General features: G+C 26.7%; 2 protein-coding genes across 2 annotated transcripts in view; one reads left to right on the top strand and one right to left on the bottom strand.

Moving 5' to 3' along the window:
* The window catches only part of LOC117179632 (spliceosome-associated protein CWC27 homolog), a 36,882-nt gene extending 27,778 nt beyond the window's left edge, over nucleotides 1–9,104 (top strand). The window contains exons 6-9 of the mRNA XM_033371634.1: nucleotides 2,470–2,724; nucleotides 5,252–5,407; nucleotides 8,372–8,559; nucleotides 8,673–9,104. Of these exons, the coding sequence (XP_033227525.1) occupies nucleotides 2,470–2,724; nucleotides 5,252–5,407; nucleotides 8,372–8,559; nucleotides 8,673–8,989 (916 nt within the window). The 3' untranslated portion in view covers nucleotides 8,990–9,104. The remainder of the gene's footprint in view (nucleotides 1–2,469; nucleotides 2,725–5,251; nucleotides 5,408–8,371; nucleotides 8,560–8,672) is intronic.
* Nucleotides 9,105–9,286: 182 nt separating this feature from the next.
* On the bottom strand, nucleotides 9,287–17,234 carry LOC117179631 (pre-mRNA-splicing factor CWC25 homolog). Its single transcript, XM_033371633.1, has 6 exons — nucleotides 17,059–17,234; nucleotides 14,124–14,463; nucleotides 13,890–14,050; nucleotides 13,132–13,818; nucleotides 12,541–12,809; nucleotides 9,287–9,594 (listed from the first exon to the last, which is right to left on the bottom strand). Exons 1-6 carry the CDS (start codon nucleotides 17,074–17,076, stop codon nucleotides 9,480–9,482), a joined length of 1,590 nt encoding a protein of 529 aa, XP_033227524.1. The 5' UTR covers nucleotides 17,077–17,234; the 3' UTR covers nucleotides 9,287–9,479.
* Between the last annotated feature and the right edge of the window lie 6,307 nt (nucleotides 17,235–23,541).

The raw sequence follows: 23,541 nt of genomic DNA, 5'->3' as shown, positions 1-23,541 counted from the left end.
GTTGAATTTCCAAAAAATTAAACATTCAATTTTATTATTCACCCAGAAAGGTTAATTTTCTACCAAAAACGTCAAATTTGTTACCAATTACATACATTTTCATGGAAATAGTTTCATTAATTTTTAGTTTATATTTTTTCGTTTATCAGCATTTTCAACACGGTTAATTTTTTAAACAAAAAATTCAATTTTCCACAAAACATTTGAATTTTAAACAAGAGTAGAATTTAAAACCAAATAGTTGAATTATTAATTTTTTAGAATAATTTTGAACAAAAAAAATGAATTTTCAATTTTAAAAAATGAACTTTTAAGGAGGCAGTTCAACTTTCAACCAAGGAGTTGGATTTTCAACTTAAAAAGATGAGTTTTCAATGTAAAATGTAATAGTTAACGTTTCACATAAAAAAATATTTTATTTTGAAATAAAAAACTAACATGTTATATTTAACTAGCAAAGACGAATTTTTAATAAAATACTTAAATCTCAAAATAAAGCAGATTAATTTTCAATCGATCAGGCCCAAATTGATTTCCTACCAAAAAAGAAAGAATTTCAACGATATAGTTGAATTTTCAATGAAAAAGAAATTTTTTTTCCGAGAAATAAAAACAATTCAATCAAATTCTTGAATTTTTAAGTGAAAAAGAAGAATTTTCAACCAAGAAGTATAACTTTTTAAAAAAATTTTTGAATTTCCAAAAAATTAAACATTCAATTTTATTATTCACCCAGAAAGGTTAATTTTCTACCAAAAACGTCAAATTTGTTACTAATTACATACATTTTCATGGAAATAGTTTGATTCATTTTTAGTTTATATTTTTCTGTTCATCAAAATTTTTAACTAAGTTGATTTTTTAAACAAAAAAAAAACGAATTTTCAATTTTTTAAAATGAACTTTTAAGGACGCAGTTCAACTTTCAACCAAGGATTTGCATTTTCAACTTAAATAGATGAGTTTCCAATGTAAAATGTAATAGTTAATATTTCACACAAAAAAATATTTTAGTTTGAAATAAAAAACAGATTTAACTAGCAAAGACGAATTTACCACAAAATACTTAAATCCCAAACTAAAGCAGATTAATTTTCAATTAACCAGGTCCATTTAGATCAAAAAATTTATTTCCTACCAAAAAAGACGAATTTTCAACCAAATATATAAATTTTCAACAAAGTACTTAAATTTTCTGTCAAATTGTTTAATTTTCGAGTCAAAAATACGAATTTTCTACAAAACCGTTAAATTTTCAACCGGAAAATGTGAATTTTCTACAAAGAAAGTTCGTTTTCAGACGAAACAGATTATTTTTTAACCAATTACATTTTCTACCAAAAAAAGATTAAATTTCTACAGAAAGAGATAAGTTTTCATAACAAAGAGACAAATGTTCGACAATATAGTTGAATTTTCAATGAAAAATAAATTTTTTAATCAAGAAATAAAAACAATTCAATCAAATTCTTGAATTTTTAAGTGAAAAAGACGAATTTTCAACTAAGAAGTGTAACTTTTTAACAAAATTGTTGAATTTTCAAAAGAGAAAAACATCCAATTTTGAACAGGATAATACAATTTTTTAATAAAAAAATGGAACGTTCACCAGAAATTTAATAGAAGACTTTTGAACCGAAAAGAATAAAATTCTAACCAAAAGCTTTTGGATTTTCTCATTGAGTTCTATCAATTTAGTTTGTATTTGAGTGAAAAATTAAATACAAGTTTTGTTCATTTCTAGAATGAAAAATACAATTTTTAATAAAAATTGAAGTGCTTTGTTATATTTTTTGTTCAGAATTCGTCTCTTGGTAAACAAAATTCTAATTTTTGGTTGAAAAATGAATTATGTTGTTAAAAATTCAAATATTTTGTAAAAAAAGGAATCTTTATAGACAGTTCAACTATTTTGATAATAATCATTCCTCTTTTTTAATAGAAAATCCGTCCCTTTGAATTAAAAACCCATCTTTTGGTAGAAGTCTTTTTTTTTAAGTGCATTCTTTTTAATTAAACAATCTACAATTATATTTTTGGTTCAGAATTCATCTCTTTTTGGTTCAAAATTTAAATATTTTGTTGAAAATTCACGCTTTTTGGTTCGAAAATTCCACTATTTGTTTTTGATTTTTTTTCTTTCTTGATTGACAATTTTTTCTCATTTGCAAATTTGTCTTTTGTTGTAAAATTAATCTGTTTTGGTTAAGGATTCAACGATTTTGTTATAATTCGTCTTTATTAATCAAATTCAACTATTTTTTATTTAAAATTAAAATCTTTTTTTATTTAAATATCAACTATTATATTTTTTGTTGAGAATTCCTGTATTTTTGTTTGAAAGAACACGATTTTTTTTTGATTTTTTCAACCAAATTATCCATTCACCAAAAGATTTGGTTAAAAGAACGAAAAAAATTCTTGCTGAAAGTGAATTTCTAATATTGAATGGAAATAATTAATTTTCAGAGACTTTAAACTTCTCTCTTTTGGGGAGGAAGCAGAAGAGGATGAAGAGGAATTTAAAGAATTAAATAAGAAATTCTCTGGGAAAAGTAAGTCGGCTCATGATGTTTTGGATGATCCAAAATTGAGTTCGGAACCCGCTTTGGACCAAAATAGTTCCTCGACTAAAAAAAGGAAAGATCCTGGTGAAAGCGATTCGGAAACTGATGATAAAGACATCAAGGAAGAGAATTTGGATGCTGAGGAAAAAGAAAAACAGTAAGATTTAATATTAAGTAATTTATGAGGAAAAAATTTAGGACAATTTTTTATAATTTCAATTATCACAGTGCCTATTGTCGTCAAAAAAGGTGAATAGGTGACATTTTTTTCTAAAATTTCTAAATAGGTCTCTGCATTTTTAAACCATAAAACAATAACAAAAAAAACGAATTTTCTGCATAAAAGTTGAATTTTATACCAAATTTTTTAATTTTTAACAAATTAGTTTAATCCTCAACTAAAATAGATAAATCTTGAACTAAGAAGTTGCATTTTTAACCAAAAAGAGATGAAATTTCTACCAAAAAATCAATTTTCTACCAAGAGAATTTTTTCAGTCAAGAATGAAAAATAATGTTAAGCAAATTATTAAATTTTCAACAAAAAAGATTAATTTTTATCAACGAATGTTTTAATTGATATTTCCACTACAAAACTTTAATAAGAAATAAAAAATATTTAGATTTGACCAAACAGTATATATTTTCAACATGACTAGATTTTAACCAGAAAAAGTTGATTTTCTACCAAAAAAAGAAGAATTTTCAACAATAAAAAAAAACAGCATTTTTCATCCAAAATGTTTAATTTTTAAGCCAAAAAGCCTAATTGTCTATAAAACAATTTAATTTTAAAAATGCGAACATGAAATAACAACAAGAAAGTTAATTTACAATTAATCACTTGACTTTTTCAACAAAATATTTAAATTTGCAGTTTAAAAAAACTTTTTCACAACAAGAAGAAATTTTAATTAAATTTTTTAACCAAAAAGACGAACTTTCAACTAAAATTATGAATCTTCAACGAAAAAAAAATGAAAATAAAAAAAAATTGTTCAACTCTCAACCAAGGAGTGCAATTTTTAATTTAATCATTTTTTTGGTTAAAAATTCTACTATTTAGTTAAAGATTTAACTATTTTATTGAAAATTAAAGTCTTTTGTTAAAAAGTAATCGTTTTTGGACAAAAAATTATATTGTTTGGTAAAAAATTCATTTTCTTTATTGGAAATTAATATTTTTTGGTTGAACATTCATATTTTTTGGTTGAAAATCAGTTCTTTTTATTTGAAAAGTCTATTATTGTATTTTTGTTTAAAAAATAATCTCTTTTACTTGAAAAAAAAAAATACTTTTTGTGAAAATTCAACGATTTTTTTTTAAAAAGTCATCGTTTTTGGTCGAAAACTTACATCTTCGTAGAAAATTCATATTTTTTTGTTGAAAATTTATCTTTCGGTAGAAAATTCTATTTTTTTGTTGTTCAAAATTCATCATTTATATTTGAGGGTTAATAATTTTTATTGAAAAGTCTACTATTATATTTTTAGCGTTTAGTTTAAAATTCTACAAATTGATTGAAAGTTTATTTTATTGAAAATTGAACTGGGTTCTTGAAAAGTCATCTTTTTCTTTAAAATTAACTTGTTGGTTCGAAAAATCTATTTTGATTGAAAGTTAGTTCTTTTTATCAAAAACAAAGCAAAAAAAGTATTATATTTCTTTTTCAGAATTAATCTGAATTCAACTATTTTGCTAAAAAGTCATACTTTTTTGTCGAAAATACATCCTTTTTGGATTGAAAATTTTCTTTTACTTAAAAAATCATCTTTTTGGATGAAAAATTCAACTATTTGCTTAAAAAAATATCACCTTTTAACTAAAAATTCATCTCTTGGTTAAAAATTCTACTATTTGGTTGAAAATTCAACTATTTTCTTAGTCATCTTATTTGGATCAGAATTGATCCTTTTTGATTCAAAGCTAATTATTTTTTTTATTTTATAATTAACCTAAATTCAATTATTTTCTTAAAAAGTAATCTTTATTTATCAAAATTTCAACTGATTTATTGAGCACTTGTATTTTTGGATAGAAAATTAATCCTTTTGGTGTAAAAATCCTCATTTGTTAGAAAAGTCATATTTTTTAATTGAAAATTCATCTTCCTTGCTTCAAAATTAAACTGGCTTGTAAAATATTCATCTTTTCAAATAAAAAATTTAAGATTATGTTTGTAAATGCAATTCTTCCTGGTTACAAAAGATGAGAAACCCCAATATAGAAGAAAAAGGTGACAAATTCTTATAAATAGAACTAAAATTAAATTATTAGCAAAACTTAGGAAAAATAATTAATTTAACAATATTTTTTTGCTTATTCTTGAATTTTAATAAATTTCGGCTCATTTTTTGGAGAGAAAACAGTCCCTACAACTTTATCGTTTCCAATTTTGAAAATAAAGACATAATCGTGAAAAATATTTGTTTAAAATATGTTCTATTTAAAAAAAAAATGTAATTATTTTATTAAAATCCTACCATTTCTCAAAAATTCGAAAAAAGCGATAGTGAGACAAAATTAAATTGTAAAAAACGTGAAAAACAATTTATTTTATAGTTTTAAACATTTATTTTGGTAATAATGTTTTTTATTTTAAATGATATCAGTGTTATTTTGATTCTAAAAATTATAGGAAAAAATGTTTCTTCAGAGATCTGATTATATTTTTTAATTTTAGGGAAATGCGCGACAAGGTAATACAAAAATTGAAAGATGCGAAGAAATCCAAAGAGATCAGTTCAAAAAAAATTAAAATCGAAAAAGAGGAAGAGGAAGGCGAAGAAGAAGAATATTATTTAGGAAAAGATCACGTGGATGAAAGAAAACGAAAGGCGTAAGTATCTTTTTATCTTCTCTTTTTTATTTTTGACCGCTAAAAGTCTCCTATTTAGAGAATTTTTACTAAATGCCCCCTAATTTGCATAAAATTCCACTTAAAGTCCCCAATTTTATATGAAAATTCTAAAAAGGGTACGATTTATTAGTTAGATAATTCATTGAATGAGAATTCTTACCAATGGATTAAGAAAATATTTCTTATAAGTAACAACTAAATATTTCAGAAAATAATTGAATATGAATTTTTTCAGGGGATTAACGAATCCTTTCTTATGAATGGAAACTGAAAATACTTTTATATACATTTTTTAAAAGAATTTTCAGGTCTAATATAGTTTTTTTTTATATGAAAAAAGAAGTGGAATAACTCTTTTAAATTGTTCAAAATCTTAGAAAATCTATTCAAATTCCTTGAAATATTTTGGCATTTTTTGTTGTTTTAAAATGTCATTTTGAACTTTAATCTATCATTCATGTTCGCAAAAATCTAAGTCTCTATTTAAAAATGTATTTTTATGTCTCGAATCATAATTTATTATTGAGAAGTAAAAATTATTTTTTCTCGGATTTATTAATTAAATTATGAATTTTCGATTGAGAATTCTGTCTTATAAATTGATAATTCAAAATACCACCCTTATAATAAATAAACTAAATATTTTTAGTAATAAATTATTTATTTTGTGAAGTCTTTTAAATATTTTGGCTTTCTTTATTATTTTTAAATATTTTTATAACCTTGAATCTATAATTTAAGTTCCAAAAATTTAAGTTTTTATTTTAAAATGTATATACTATATTAACTATAATTAGAATTTCTTAATTAAGTAATTAATTGAAACTGCATAATACCATCGTTTTAATAAACAAATTAAATATCTTTAAAAACAGTAATTTTAAAACCCTTGAAATATTTTGGCATTTTTAGTATTTTTCAATATTTTTAAAATATTGAATCTACGATATTCACTTTCGCAAAATGTTCAAGTTTCTATTTTAAATTGTATTTTTATAACTCGAATAATTATCTATTATTGAAAAGTGAAAACTATTTGTTCTCGGATTTATCAGTTATATTATGAATTAAATAGGAAGTTTTTTCTGTGAATTACGAATTTTTAGTTATAAATACTATAAAATTCCGTCATTAAAAAAAAAACTAAATAATTGTACAAAAACAAATGATCGTTCTTAAAATGTGAATTTTTGGTATAAAAATATAAAAGGTTTAAAGTGAAATCTTTTGACATTTTTATCTTTTGATAGGTTTTGAAATATTTTGGACTTTTTTGATTATTTTTACATGTTTTCAATAAATATACTTTTTTTACTCTTTTTTAAAATAAATATAGAAATTGTTTAAATAACTGAAATATTTTCAAATTTCTTGAAATCTTAAGGCATCCCTTGAAAATTTTTGTAATTTTTATAAAATCTGAAATATTTTGGCAGATTTAGGTTTTTCAAAATTTTTATTCAAAATTATTGACAAGTAAAAACGATTTTTTGTAAGATTTATTAATTATGTATATTTTAGTTACATCTTTTGAATAGCTTTACAATATTTTGGGCTTTTTTGATTATTTTTACGTCTTTAAAAACTCAAAAAATTCTTTTTGCATGTTTTCAATATACTTTTTTTTCATAAAAATAGAAATGACTTAAATAACTGAAATCTTTTCAAATTTCTTGAAAAATTTTTGTGAAATCTTTGAAATATTTTGGCAGATTTAGTTTCTTCAAAATCTTGAATCAAAATTCTCGACCAGTAAAAACGATTTTTTTATACAATTTACTAATTAAATCATGAATTGAATAAGAATTAAAATTTACTTAATCTCTTCAAATCTCTAGACATTCCTTGAAATCTGTTTAAATGTTTCTTTATTATTTTATAATTCTTTCAAAGTCTTGGATTTATATAATCAGGTTTTCAAAATTTTAGGTTTCTATTTAAAAATGCATTTTATAGGTTCAATAATAATTTATTATTGACAAGTAAAAACGATTTATTCTCGGATTCATTGATTAAATATTTGTATAGGAATTTGCTCTGAAGGTTTAACCCTCAAACGGTACACTTCTGGTCCCTGCTAAAGGTACACTGGTGCGAATCTGGCTTTTGCATTTTCAACTTTGAATATAAAAAATATTGAGACTAGAAAAATGTTAAACACATGTTTTTTGTGTGAAATTTCCTGCTGAATCTAACGGTTCTATAGAAATTTGCATAGTCATTAATTTTCCCCATGATAATTAGTTATATTTGAAGCGGCGTTTTTTAAAAATAATTTTTTTTTTTAATTTGCCATTTTTTTGCATTTTATTCAAATTAATTAAACTTCGCGGGATTTTGCAGCTAAAGGAACACACAATCATGAAAAAATATTGTTTATGTCTTGAATGTGAATCCAGTATTTTTCCCGGTAGGTCAAAGTTGGGGTATTTTCAAATTCATGATTTACAGTTAATCACATTTTTGTCAAATTTATTTGAAATTCTCATGAAAAATTGATAAATAACAAGTAAATGTACATAAACATACTTACATTTAACAAACGAACGAAACTCCAGTACTTGAGAACAATATTTAGAAATTCCAGCTCGCAACACTTTACTACACGTAAAAGGTACACAGGTGCTGATTCGCACCAATTCGATTTTCTATTCCTTCTAGAGCAACGAAATTTAAACTAACCGGACTTGGACCTGAAACCTTGAGGTTTGGACATATTTTTCGTCTTGGGGATAATCCCGTACAGCTGCCTATGATCAAATGCTACAAGCTTTTCAAAAACTGTGGTGCGAATTCGCACCAGTGTGCCGGTTGCGGGTTAACGAAATCCTTCCTAGAAGTTCAAATTAAATCTAAAATCTTTGAAAACCAATGGAATTCTTTTGAAGTTTTAGTACAGTCTTTGAAATATTGTGTACACTTGTATTATATTTATATTTTCAGGGAGGCAGTGAAAAAGGAAATTCGCGATTTCAAACGCGGAATTCAAAAAGAGAAAGCCCAGGTGAATGAGGCCAAGGAGAAAGAAAAGCAGAAGGAAAAAGAGAAGCAAGACAAAAGTGAAACGAAAAGAGAATTGGAGGAGCAGAAGAAGAAAATCAGAGATGCCAGGGCAAAATTGAAGACGATTGGTAAGTTTCCGATGAGCTGTTTGATTTAATTTCTATTTAGCTTGATTCAATTGTTCTGCATTATTAAATGTTGAAATACCTCACTGAAAATTTAAAAATTGATCTTTTTGCAGACGATCTCGCTATTAAGAAGAAGCTGATGAGCTTTCAAGGGAAAATTAAGACGATGCAAGAAATATGCGGCGAGGAGTCCGACGAAGCTGAAGAAAAAAAGGATATTAAAGACGATGAGACAAAAGTGGAGGATCTTCTGACTCACAGGATACTCTGCGAGGACAAAACTCCCGTTTTGGCGAAGGACGCTAATTTAAAAGAGGACGATTGGTTCGAAATTCATGATCCCAGAAATCCAATAAATAAAAGGAGGCGGGGAGAGACCTCCAAGAAGGGAGAAGGCGACCGGGCCAAAAATCGACATCCACGCACTTGAGCTTCAAATTAGGTTACTTAACATTTTTTTTTATTTTTTTTTTTTTATTATACACGTAAATTAAGTAATCATAAATTGTATTGCTTTACATTTATTTTACACTGAATATTTCTTTTTTTTTTCAATTTACCGATAGAGTAAATTAACCAAAAGAATGATAAAACAATATTTACAAAATTTAATAAAATTATTATTGTTTCAAGTTGCAATTTTAATTATTTATGATCGCTTCTGTATTCTACGAAGGAAGGAAAATAATCCAAATATCTGGGCGACAAAAAATATTTAAATAAAAAATAATAATAAAAAAAAAGAGCTCGTTTATCGAGTAGAAGAGATTGATAAATAATTTAGAAACTAGAGTCAATTCTATTTACAATCCATTAAAAAAATTTATGTACAATGTACATAGTCAGGATTTTCATCCTTTCATCAATTATGTTTCTAAAAAAAAATAGAATTAAAATTAAATATGACTTTGAGAAGAATGCTACCGTCTTGCAAAATTTGTACTCATGTGTCGATTCGAACGCTGGATATTATTTTTCCTTGACTTCACTCTCGACTCGACTGTTTCTAATTCGACGACAGCGGCCAGTTGTTTTCTGAAAGCACAATCAGTATTTTTTTCATTAATGTTTTTCTTTTCTTTTTTTGTTTATCGGGGCGTTAAAATGTTTAGCATTTCGGTCTAAACCCACTTTCTCGCGAAATAAATCCCTTTAAAATATTTCCAATCCAATATTTGTGTTTTTAAAAATTCAATTGCATTTTTAAGAACAACAAAAAGATTAAATTTCTACCAAGAGAAATGAATTTTCAATAAAATGCATAAATTTTCAAACCAAATAGTAACTGAATTTTCAACTAAAAAATATAACATTTCAATAAAAAATTTCAGTTATTTTGCTTATCAACGGAAAAAATTTTCAACCAAAAAGATGATTTTCTCACCAGAAAATTAATTACTTGCCAAAGAAGACGAATTATCTACAAAACAGATGAATTAAAAACGAAAAGGAATTCTGTACGAAAAATGTAACACTTAATATTTCAGCCGAATAAAATTTTTATTTAAAATGAACAATACTTTGATTCAATAAAAAAAATTAATTTTCCACTTAAATTTACAGTAAAAAAATTATTTTCAAACAAAAGATAGAAATTAAAACAGAATTGTAAACTTTTTAAATGAAAATCTGGAAGATTTGAAGGCAATTATTTTAATTTAAAAAATTTTTAAATCTTTTTAGAAATAATCCATGCCAGTTAAAAAGGCGTTTAAAAAGTGTTTTTTTTTTTTAATTTGGATTCAACTATTTTCTTGAAAAGTCGTCTGCTTTGCTCCAGTTCAACTGTTTTTTTATTTAAAATAAAAATCTCTTTTTGTTGAAAATTCAGCATCAAATAAATTTAAAAAACAACGAGTTACTCGAAATTTTGATCTTGTATTTAAAATTAGTGATGGTGGTATCATAATTTTTTTAAATAATTACATTTTCAGTCAACAAAACTTAATTTAAAAAAAAATGTTAACAAATTATTTAAATTTTTAACCAGACGTGAATTTTGAACAAAACAAATGAATTTTTCGCCAAATATTTCACTCGACTTAAAAAAAATTCACCAAAAATGAAATAGCTGAATTTTTAATTAACAAATTTAATTTTTAACAACCAAAAATTTTAAACAAAAAAAACGGATTTTCAAAAACATTAATATTCAAATAAAAAAGACGAGTTTTTACCAAAAAATTGAATTTTAAACTAAGAAAGATCAGTTTCAACAAAGAAGATTAATCTTGACATTTTTTTAGTTCTTTTATTAAAAAAAAAAATAATTTTCAATAAAAGAGTTAAGTTTTTAACTAAAGAGATAAATATTTAACAACGAAATAATTTGTTACAAAGTAGGTCAATGTTGACCCAATTTATTGAGAATGAATTTTGTTGTTTTATTTACTATCAAAAACAAGTAAATTTTTTATTAAACACAGTGGAATCCAATTAAAAAAGAAAAGCTTTCAACCAATAACGAAATAATTAAATTTTCAGCAAGGAAAATCATTTTTTAATAACATGAAAAAACTAATTTTTAACAAAGTATTTAAAATTATAAATAAATCAATTTTAAAGTTAAATTTTTATTTAGCAAAATTAATTTTTAAGTAAAAGAAACGAATTTTCAACAAAATCGATGTATTTTTTATCAAATAGTTGAATTTTTAATCTGAAGGATGAATTTGCTACTAAAATCGACGAATAATTAAAAAAATATATTTTGACCAAAAACTCGAATAGATAAATTTTCAGTTTCAAAATTAATTTTCAGGTCAAAAAAATCAATAGATATTCAACGAATTTTCAGTTAACAAACTTAATTTTTTTTTTAAATGAAGAAAATATTAAAATTTTACAAGAAAAAAGATAAATATTTAACGTCATATTTCAATTTTTTACGAAGCAGTTACATTTTTCAACCAAGAAGATTAAATTTCTACAAAAATAAAAAAAATTTCAATAAAATAGTTGAATTTTCAACCAGACCCGTTGGATGCTCAAGCTAAATCTAAAATAATGTTGAATTTTCTACCCAAAACGAGAAAATTTCAACAAAACTGTTGATTTTTTAAGCAAAATTGATGATTTTTAAACGAAATATGTAGTTTAATTTTCAACCAAAAAGATGATTTTTTAAATAAAAAGATTCCTTTTCTACAAAAAGGACCAATTTTCCAAAAAGTAGTTCATTTTGAACTAAAAAGGATCAATTTTCAAACCCAAAATGGAAGTTAAATTTTTTTTTCACAAAATTAATTTTCAACTAAAAAAAATTCCACAAAATAATTAAATTTTTAAACACAGTGATGATTTTTCAACTAGACGTCAATTTTCAACAAAAAAGAATGATTTTTTTAACAAAGTAGTTCAACTTTTAACCAAGCAGTTAGTTTTAAAAAAAGAAAGTTTTAATTCTAAAAAAAATCAGTAGAATTTTCATCGAATAATATAGCAGTAGCTATTTTAACAAAAAAATGTTTTAATTTAAAAAAAAACCATTAGGATTAAAAAGAAAGAAGAATTTTCAACAAAATAGTTGATTTCCATCCAAAGTGATGAACTTTCTTCCAAAATAGTTGCACTTTAAACCGAAGACGATGAATTTTGTGACAAGAAAATTCAATTTTTCATCAAAAAGGATGAATTTTTAATTAAACTGTTGAATTTCGAAACAGAAAATATCAATTTTAAACCAAATAGTTGATTTTTTCTCCAGTTTATATTTCTGTCAAAGAAGTAGACAAATTACTAGATAAATATAAATTAAAATAATTTATATAATAAATAATAATAGTTTAAATAAACATAGTAATTAATTTTTAATAGTACTTCCAAAATATTCGGTTGAAAAATGAAATTTTTCTCATAAATTAAAGTTAATTTTTCCACTGCCCAATTTCTAATTTCGAACCACGCAACATTTTAGGCCCTATTTATTATTTTTGAGTCAAATTGTCGAATATAATTAGCATCAGAATTCGAGAAACTCACCTCAAGAAATCTTTGCTAAACGATTTCTTGCTCTCGTCTTCCTTTTTCGCCGCTTCTCGATGTCTTCTTACTTTTTCCTCTCGATCCTTTTCTCGCCAAGACGCATTTTCCATCATCTCCAATCTTCTCCTTTCCTTTTCCTCTTCAGAGAGATGCTGCCTCTTCGGTGGAACCCATTTCTTCTCCTTTTCGTCAATCTTCTTTGAAACCCTCGCTCTATCCTGAGAAATTCTTCTTGAATTTAGAGCCAATTTTGTTCCATCGGCTCTCTGCAAAAATAAATAAATTATAAATAAACAAAACATCAATTTAGTTGAGTTTTCAAACAAAAAGGAATAATTTTCTAGAAAAAAAATTCACTTTCAACAAAGTAGATCAATTTCCAAGCAAATCGTTGAATTTCCAACTAAAAGAATACAATTATGAATTAAAATGGTTGCTGCTCTTAAAAAATTTAAATTTTAACTTTTTTAATTTTTCTAGTCAAAAGTAATTTGCAAGCTGAAAGGATTTTTACTTCAAAAAAAAAAAAAAAGGTTAAGTTTTCAACAAAACAGTTGAATTTTCAAAGAAAAAGGATTATTAAATTACCATCAAGCCGAAATTCCTGAGAGGCGATCTTCTTCCATCCGAATCAGAATCTCTTCTTTTTCTTCTTTCAAGTATTTTAAATTTTTCTGCGCCATCTTCAGAATCACTCTCTTCCGATTTTTCTCTTTGTTTCTTGTGTTTTCTCTCTTTTTTACCATCTCTCCTGCTCCTAGTTTCATCTGAATCACTCGAATAATCATCCCTCCGTTTTTTACTTTTCTTCTCTTTTCTACTTGAAGTTCTTTCCTCCGAATCACTCGACTCGTCCCTTCGTTTTCTGCCCTTTCTCTCTTTTTTATTCGAAGACCTTCCCTCTGATTCGCTGCTCACCCTCCTTTTCTTCTTCTTCTTCTTCCTCTTAGCCTCTCTCTCCGAGCTATCAGAGTCGCTACTGTCTCGATTTCGATTTTTTCTCGATTTCCTATCTTTTCTTCTCGATTTTTCACGTTGCTCAGGTTCACTCTCTGAACTACTTTCCGAGTCCGTGGACTCGTCTCTCCGTTTCCTTTCGTGCTTCTTCCTTTTCTTCATCGTTTTCATCAAATCCTCCTCGCCGATTCTGCTCTTCAATTTTTTATACTTTGCTGCCAGCAGATTGTCCAACTCTTTATCACTGTCTGCTTCGAACTCGTCCTTCTGCTTCTTCGATCTCTTCCTCTTCTCATTCTTTTTCCTCTCTTCCTCCAACTGAAAATTACATCTTGATTGCTCAAAACATATTTTTACGATTTTAAATTCGTAAACTCAAACAATCTCACCATTTGTTTAATTTGCTTCATCTTTACTGGATTTTTCAACAACTGAGCTCGAGTTTCCATTTCTTTTTTCTTGATTAAAAATAAGGGATCTTCTTGCTGCTTTCGCGCCAAATCAACATGATCGGTCCCGGCAAAAAACCTGAGCGAAGGTGGTATACATTCTGAAAAGAAAGACAAATCATTTTATTGTAAGAATATACAGAGTTGGGACTCTGCATATTCTCAAATTCTTACCATGTTCCACGTGATTTTTGGGAGCTCGATTGAGAGCCGCGTCTTTTTCAGCTTGAGCGGCTTTCTCAAAATTCGAATCGATTTCCTTTCCCAATAAATAATCTTCGCGATTGATGGATTGGTTGGGTTTTGTGTACATCCAGTCAAGCTTTTTGTCCTCTTTTTTCTCGATCGTGCCCTGGTCCATTGCAAACTTTTTCAGTTCCTCTCTGTCTTTCTCCATTTCTATTTCCCTCTTTAATTCTGCTATTCTCTTCTTTTCCTGACTGCTCATTTGCTCCGCTTTCCACACTTTTTCCATATTTTTCATCGTGGAAGGATGCCATGATTTCTTCAGATTCTATTTTTTTTTTTTATTCAAATTATTTCAAAGTATGGTATATATTGAAGGTACACATATTAGGGTCCCCATTTAAAAATTAATTTTTTTTTATAAAAGTTTTGCCCCCAAAATTATACCTTTTGAGGAAGTAATTAACCCCATTTTTTGGTTTTCTCTATTTAATTATTATTGAAATTTCGCAAGACGTTTAAAGTCATGTAATGTGTAAAAAAGATAGGAGCCAATTATGTTTGAAGAAGATTTTAGTTTATTGTGTCGCCTTTTTTTTTTGTTTTTACCATTTTTATTTTAATCGCTTTTTATAGATATGTTTCACTTTTTTGTGAAGAACAGTCGATTTCTTCACTTTTTCTTTAAAACTACGAACTCCAGAAAGTACAATATAAGAAAAAAAATTTCTTTTTTCGCACCCAACATTTTTCTTTTACAACTTTCTTTATCATAAATCGTTCTTATGAAAGACAACACTTTACTTTTTTTTTGCAAGAACTAAAGAGATTGCTAATTGTTAATTGAAAAAGTTCCTAGTTATGAGGGTTTAGGATAAAGAAGGCACAAATAAAATATGTCAGCTACAAAAAAGTAATTTCTTTTTCTTCTATAATGTGGTTTCCAAAGTATACAAGGTTTTAGAGAAAAATGGAAAGTATCTCTTTTTCTTAAAAAAAATTTGAAACAAAGATCACTCAAAACAATTTAAGATAAAACAGGTAAGAACAAAAAATGTGGGACGCAAAAAACTTGAAAAATTTTCTCCGGTAACCTAGTTTCCAATTTTCATAGATTTAGTAAAAAATTCAAAAGAAACCAATTTTTTCTATAAGTGCCTTTAACATGTCCAAAAATACATTTCTGACCAGAAATACGCATTTTTTTTATCTAATATAATTTTGAGGTATAATTTAGTATACATGACTATAATTTTGACTTTTTTCCATTTAAGCATATTTGGTATTACAATTCTGCTATTTTTTAAGATTTTAAAATATTGACCTTATCAGATTTAGAAGAAAAAAATAATTAATTTTTTTTTATTCGATATTAACTACTGAACCATTTATAGACTTTTCTAAATTATTTAAATGTTGTAGAAAATATTTTTTTAATTTCAGGAAAGTTACAAAAATTTCCATAAAATCCTCCATATTCTTTTTTTTCTTACACTTTTCGAAATTTTTTCGTGAAATTAAAGTTTTTAAATTAAAAATTATCAAAAAATCCCCCAGAAATCTTGAGTTTGTTTTATTCTCTTGAAAGCTCCCAAAATTACATTTTTATAATTGGTTTAAATATTTGAAAATTAATTTTTAAATCTTTTTAAAACTTTCATATCTCAAATCTATTCAAATTTAAAGAAAAATTAATCTTGCAAGAAAGAATTTTTTTTAATCTTCTACATTAATTTTTGAAATTTCGGGAAATCATCTGAAATGTTTTGCAATCTTTTTCAATTTTCTCTTAAAATTATTTTTCAAAATAAAAAAATCTTTTAAAATTTTGCAGAAATCGTGAGTATTTGTTTTTTAATCTCTTAAAATCTTTCGAAAACTTCAAAAATCTACATTTTGTTTGGAATTTTTTTTTAATCTTCTGATGATCAAAATTATAATACATTATTTTCAAATCCTTTAAAAACATATAAAACTTCTGAATATTTCTTTAAATAATCGAATTTTCCTACACATTTTTTAAATCCTGCAAAATAAAAAAATTAACTTAAAATCTTCTAGATTCTTTTTCGAAATATTTTAAAACCTTCAAAACACAACATTAATTTTTTTAAATAAAACCTAAATCATTTAAAACATGATTAATATTTATTGGTGATAATATATAGAATAAAAATGAATTCTGCAACTTTCCTATTTTTTTTCAAATTAAAATTAATTTCCGACTTACTAATCTCGACAAGTTTTTTTTTTGAAAATTTAACCTAATATAAAAAGTGGCATAGTTTTTCATTAAAATATTTATAAAAACGATAAAAAACTCCGCAAAAAACTAAAAGCATTCTGTCCAATAATCTAGTGTTCAGCGTTCATAGATTTAAATAAAAATGAAAAAGAAACGAATTTTTTTTATAAATGCGTTGAGCATGTCCTGAAATAATTTTCTAAACAGGAATAAACAATTTTTTATCTAAGTATAATTTTTTGTTGCAATTGAGTGAATAAGCATAGAAAAAAAATTAATGACCTATTTCTGATTTTCGAAATTTTACACGTTACATAACTTTAAACGTGTCACGAAAAATTGAAAATAATTTTATGAAGAAATGGAGAATTTTCTTGAAATATCTAAATTTCAGGGGTGAGACTGTTGGAAACAAATATTTCGTTTTTTTAATGGACATCCCAATAAATATAAGCAAGAAAGTCGACAAGAAACTTAATTTAAATATATAAAATTTCCTAGTTGAAAAAAACTTCGATGAAAGAACTTTTGAAGAAAAAATATTTTTAAACGGATATTTTTTTATCTAAGAATATATATTTACATCAGGAACATAGATTTGTATCAAAAAGTGTATGATTAGATAATAATTAATAGAAAAAAACGATATTTAAGTTATAATGTAAGGTTATAACTTACCAAATCTCCTCCCCCCATTTTTGAGAAACTAAAATTTCACTAGCGTTTTTAAGCAAATACAGGAGATTTTCAGATGAAGTAATTGCACTTCGCGGTAACTTTCATATCATTCGGTTAAAGATTTATTTTTTAAAACACGTATTAATGATCTTCTTGACAGTTCCAAGCGTCCTGTGAGAAATATGTCTCGCCATGGTTTAAGTAGGAGAGGTGTCTCAAGTACGTAAATCAGACCAAAGTGCGCATGCGTCGTAGATTGCGCGCTTATTTGAATTGCAAATTATAAAAATCACTTTTTACCTGAATAATCTAGAAATTTTTGAATTACTTATTATCGATTTAGTAACGTTCTGGTACTTATGGTAAAAATTATACTTGAGAACCATAAAATTTTTAGCAGATCACTACTTACCTTTTAGAGTACACAAACATATAATTACTTTACATTGGTATTCATTTGAAATAGTTCAAGCGAGATTTCACATTTCTCAAAAATGTTCTTAAATTTTTGCAATACATACAGAAGATTAATATGCAACGACCATGCAGTTTTTAGCCCAATGTTGAGCCTGTGAAGGGAGATATTATCAACTGAAAAATGTTCCTTTTACATGGGTCCCATATAAAAACGAGTTAAATTTATACACTTTCAGTTGCAGTATCTAAATAGTTCTTATCATTTAGGTTAGAAACTAGAGATGTATAGAAAATAATAAAACAACATTTTAACGGCAATTGCAATCATGTCTTGTGTTTAGTATAAAAGATATAACTGTCCAAAGAATAATATTTTTATTCACGAGAGAAATCTGGCGCAAGGAAGTACTGACGATTTGGCAAGCTGGCATTTTTTCTCCGTGCCACATTAGCGCCATATACGGGAACGGAAAGTATTGTAACCATGCATATACGATCAAATTTGCTCATTTTCGGTTACACTCACTGATATATATATATACACTGGATACGAGATAGCTGTGCATCAGAGAAAGGGAGTTTGAGGCAAATTGAAAGAGGGTTTTGACATTTGGAGCCCTCCATGGTCATCCAGAGAAGTAAGTGAAACGAGCGCGAAATTCGAAATGTGTAGTTTATGACAAACAAAACAAGGAGCATACATTCTTAGAATATTGATTAGAAGAATGTAAAGAAAATTAAAAACAAGTATATTCTTTTACCATCTTTACAATATATATGTATAGTATATAAGAATGAATGAAATTAAAAAAAAAGCCTAAATGAAAGGAATCAAATGAATGGAAATAATTATGGTGGGACTATTATTTCGTTGAAAATATAACAATTTCAAAAAAATGATTCTTTATGGTTGAAAATGCATCTCAGACTGTAGAATGTTAACCTTCTTGATGACTAAGTGTTCTTTTTTTATTTAAAATTCATTTATTCGGTTAATACTTTCAATATGAGGTTGACAATTCCTTTAAAAAATTCAAATATTTTGTTGAAATTTCATATATTTTGTAAAACATCTGGTTTCCTTATGATTGAAAATTAATGTCCTTAATGAAAATTGAATAACTTTAAATCAATATTTACATGTTCTACATAAAATTTTATTTTTTTCGATAGACATTTATTGTAGGTCAGATTTATAGTAGATGGAGAATTTCTGTAGAAATTCAAATGTTTGGTTGACATTTCATGTATTTTGTAAAAAAATCTTTTTTTCTCGGGTTAAAAATTGATTTTACTTCTATTTTCACTATTCTAAGGTTTTGAGAAGTATTCATTGATTTAAAATTGTTACGATATAGAGGTGATTTGCAGAAGAGGTGGGTGAAATATAATAAGAATCAATTCACATTAATATTTTGGTACATTTATTAATCTACTGATTTACAATGTATGAAATAAAATAAACATGCATTATACATACATAATAAAATGAAATAAGATTCATACGAATATTGAAGTAATTTCATTAGTTCGGTTACAATTTGTAAAAAGCATACGAATATATTGAACCTTTGGCGTAATACAAAAATGTATATACAATTTCTGAGCATTATATTTCAAGTCCATCATTATAATGGATTGGATTAAAATGCAATCTACTGGTTCAAAAGTGAACAATTTTATTAAGAACTTTTCCTTTTTGTTTGACACTTGCAGGCTTTTACAGAAAATTGGCTAATGGTTTTAATGTTTATTTCCCTGCTGAAATTTCAACTAAAATTTGTTTTTATTATTGAAATTTAAATATTGTCTATTCTAAAATTTTATTTTCCCTTTAAAAATTGATATCTTTTTAATAAAAATGTCATGTTTGTTGGATTTAAATGCAATTTACTGGTTCAAAAGTGAACAATTTTATTTATAACTTATCCTTTTCATTTAAAAACTTGTAGGCTTTTACAGAAAATTGACTAATGGTTTTAAATTTTCATTTCCCTGCTGAAATTTCAACTGAATTTTGTTTTTGTTATTGAAATTTACAAACTTTTTATTCTAATTTTTTATTTTCCCTTTCAAAATGTATTTCTTTTTAGTATAAATTTTATGTTTGTTGGATTAAAATGTAATTTACTGGTTCAAACGTGATCAATTTTATTAAGAACTTATTGTTGGATTAAAATTGCATTTTAATCCAAAAAACATGAAATTTTTACTAAAGACAGATAAATTTTGAAATGTAAAATAAAAACTAAAATACAAAGTATTTCAATTTAAAAAAAACATTGCAGTTGAACTTTCAGCAGGGAAATATAAATTTAAAACCATTAGTTAATTTTCTGTAAAAGCCTGCAAGTTTTAAACGAAAAGGATAAGTTCTTAATAAAATTGTTCACTTTTGAACCAGTAAATTGCATTTAAATCCAACAAACATGACATATTTATTAAAAAGAGATGAATTTTTAAAGGGGAAATAAAAATTAGAATAGACAGTATTGAAATTTCAATAACAAAAACAAATTTCAGCAGATAAATAAAAATTGTAAACCATTAGTCAATATTCCATAAAAGCGTGAAGGTTTTAAACAAAAAGGAAAAGTTCTTAATAAAGCTGTTCACTTTTGAGCCAGTAAATTGCATTTTTATCCAATCCATTATAATGATGGACTTGAAATATAATGGTAAGAAATTGTATATACATTTTTGTATTACGCCAAAGATTCAATATATTCGTATGCTTTTTGCAAATTGTAACCGAGCTAATAAAATTACTTCAATATTCGTATGAATTTTATTTCATTTTATTATGTATGTATAATGCATGTTTATTTTATTTCAGACATTGTATACCAGCAGGTTAATAAATGTACCAAAATATTAATGTGAATTGATTCTTATTATATTTCACCCACCTCTTCTGCAAATCACCTCTATATCGTAACAATTTTAAATCAATGAATACTTCTCAAAACCTTAGAATAGTGAAAATAGAAGTAAAATCAATTTTTAACCCGAGAAACAAAGATTTTTTTACAAAATACATGAAATGTCAACCAAACATTTGAATTTCTACAGAAATTCTCCATCTACTATAAACCTGACCTACAATAAGTGACCATCGAAAAAAATAAAATTTTATGTAGAACATATAAATATTGATTTACAGTTATTCAATTTTCACTAAGGACATTAATTTTCAACCAAAAAGAAACTAGATGTTCTACAAAATACGTGTATTTTCAACAAAAATTTCGAATTTTTTAAAGAAATTGTCAACCTTATATTTAAATTATTAACCGAAGAAATGAATTTTTAATAAAAAAGAAGAATTAGTCATCAATTAGGTTAATAATCTACCGGCTAAGACGAATTTAAACCAAAAAGAATTTTTTTTTGAAACTGTTATATTTTCAACGAAATAATAGTTCCACCATAATTCTTTCCATTCATTTGATTCCTTTCATCCAGATATTTTTTCATAAATTTCATTCATTCTTATATACTATACGTATATACTGTATAGATGGTAAAAGAATATACTTATTTTTTATTTTATTTATATTCTTCTAATGAATGTTCTAATAAAATATGCTCCTTTTTTTGTTTCTCATAAACTACACATTTCGAATTTCGCGCTCGTTTCACTTACTTCTCTGGATGCCCATGGAGGGCGCTAACTACCAAAACCCTCTTTCAATTTGCCTCATCGACATAAAGTACTGGATCGCTGGCTACGGCTGTTGGAAGTGAACCAGGGAATAGAAAGAGAGAAAAATCGAGTAAGTGAACCTGTCCTTTTCTCAGGATGATGATTGGTTCTACTCATCTTCCATCTGCTTTCATTAGAATAAGATCAACTGACTAATCATCAATCGACATCCTTAGAAAAGGACAGGCCTACTTTCTCCATTTGTCATCTCTTTCTATTCCCTGGACCACTTACGACAGCCGTAGCCAGCGGTGTTGCCACGCAGTGCGGTGTTGCCACGTTCATCGCTTAATTCGTATGCGATGTTTACGTATACTATAGATTTGGTTGTTACTAGAACGAGAGTGTACAAACCTGATAAAATTTTTTGACAAGAGGTTGAGGGTACCTTTTCACGGAGGGCTGGTTTGAATTAATCGTGGAATTAATATTTTTCATAGGATTCATTTTTAGCTACTTTGTTGGTTTATGGCAAATTTTATTGGTTGATGACCTAGATACGAACTCGATGTGTCAATTTAATTCAACGATTAATTCAAAACAGGTCTCCGTGAAAAGGTACCTTAAGAAAAACGCAATGGCGTTTTGGATCGGCCTGAGTTTCAATTTTTGGACGAATTTCGCAGCGCGTGAACTTCAACAGAAATTTAAATTTGCCGAAGTCTTATATTCCTAAAAAATTCTAGATCTAGATTCGTCATACGCGAACCATGGATTTTGAATTAATCTTTGAATTAATATTTTCAATGTGATTCAATTGTAGTTACAGTGAAACTCTGAGACTAGACTGGCTTTGGAACTGGACGGGGTGGGGAATTACCCAGATAGAGTACCGTTCCGTGTAAAACACTTTTGTTTGTTCACGCCTGAGCGACTGCCGCTCACTTTGGTTTATAACAAATCTGGTTGATTACGAACCTAAATGCGAACTTCAGGTGTCTCTTTCACTCAGATGTATCAAATAAAATCTGAGCCGTTAATTTATTAAATATTTATTTCGCCTTTCCTCTTTTACTTTGGGGGAATAGATTTAATGAAAAGTTTTCAAAATTTCCCTTGGACTGCTTTAATCCTTATCCTGCGAATCTGAACCCGATTTTTTTCAATTTACTTTATTCTTCACTGCACATATTTTAATATATGTAATTTCTGAACAACTGAAGAATTTCAACGCAGCTTCTCAATGTTATATTAACATTTTTACGGACATATTTTTTACCATAAAATACGGGGGTAATGTCGCGGAAGAGTTTTGGGACTTTAGTGGGGTTCAATTAAGTGGTTGGAGTGTCAGGTGGTATTTACAGAGATACAATCGTTTTGTGTATTTGGAAATAACTTGCTGACGTTTCACTTCCGGATTCTAAACTCATGGAAAATTCTGAGTGCTACTATTAGAACTTGACGCCTTATTATCTTCTACCATTACTGCCTATAAGGGTACCTTTTCACGAAGACCCGTTTTGAATAAATCGTTGAATTAATTTGACACATCGAGCTCGTATCTAGGTTATCAACCAATCAAAGTTTCCATAAACCAACAAAGTAGCTAGAAATGAATCCTATAAAAAATATTAATTCCACGATTAATTCAAAACAGGCCACCGTGAAAAGGTACCCTTAGGATTTCGAGTAGGCATACATACAGTTTGATCTTTTGGACAAGAAGGTTTTGAACACCTTTCACCTACGTTTGAGCGTTCATACGGCCTACCCTAAATAAATAATTTCCCTCTCTGTTAATTCAGCCCTGGCGGATTTGCAGCGTTAAAAACTCAAAATAATAAAATAGCTCATTTACAGGGGCCGAAGGCGCCTTCAAGTGCATCTTCTTCTAGTTGCAGTTAAGAAGCGTTCCGTCGGTAACTTTACGAATTTCGTCTGGATGCTAGTGCCACGCAGTGGAAGTCCCAGGCGACAACGCTGCAATACAAGTGCAGAGCTGCCAGATCCTGGATGGAAATTACCCCCACCATACCTACCGTTTGGGAGCCGCAAAACAGAAAGTTCATGATTACCACTGTGAGTTCGTATGTAAGCCGAAAATGCACGATTCGACCTCGGAGTTCTGCTGTGCGATGATTGCCGATCTGAAGGCTTCGGAAGACTTCGGTGGTCTTCTATTTATATCTTGCTCCCCATTTGAAAGAAAGTGAAGAAATTGGCGATTTGGATCTTTTGCATGATTCTTAATTTCATGCATACGTCGATTTTCAGGTTATGTTTTCCAGGTTTACATAATATGTATATATATATATAATAATCAAATACATAACTGAACAAAAAAAAATTTTTAAATTGTTTTCAACATGATAGTAAAATTTTAAATAAAAAAATTACATTTTCATCCAAAAAGCTAA

This window comes from Belonocnema kinseyi, chromosome 9 (assembly GCF_010883055.1).
Source record: "Belonocnema kinseyi isolate 2016_QV_RU_SX_M_011 chromosome 9, B_treatae_v1, whole genome shotgun sequence".
NCBI lineage: Eukaryota > Metazoa > Arthropoda > Insecta > Hymenoptera > Cynipidae > Belonocnema > Belonocnema kinseyi.
Note: the sequence above shows the minus strand (reverse complement) of the source record. Positions and strands in the feature narration are given on the sequence as shown.

Bases quoted from the DNA above. Each gene is read 5' to 3' on its own strand.
- LOC117179631 (XM_033371633.1), bottom strand. The intron at 12,810-13,131 runs GTAATTTAATAA...TTATTTTTGCAG, and splicing joins TCAGGAATTTCGGCTTGATG to AGAGCCGATGGAACAAAATT. The intron at 9,595-12,540 runs GTGAGTTTCTCG...TTGTGCTTTCAG, and splicing joins TTTAGCAAAGATTTCTTGAG to AAAACAACTGGCCGCTGTCG.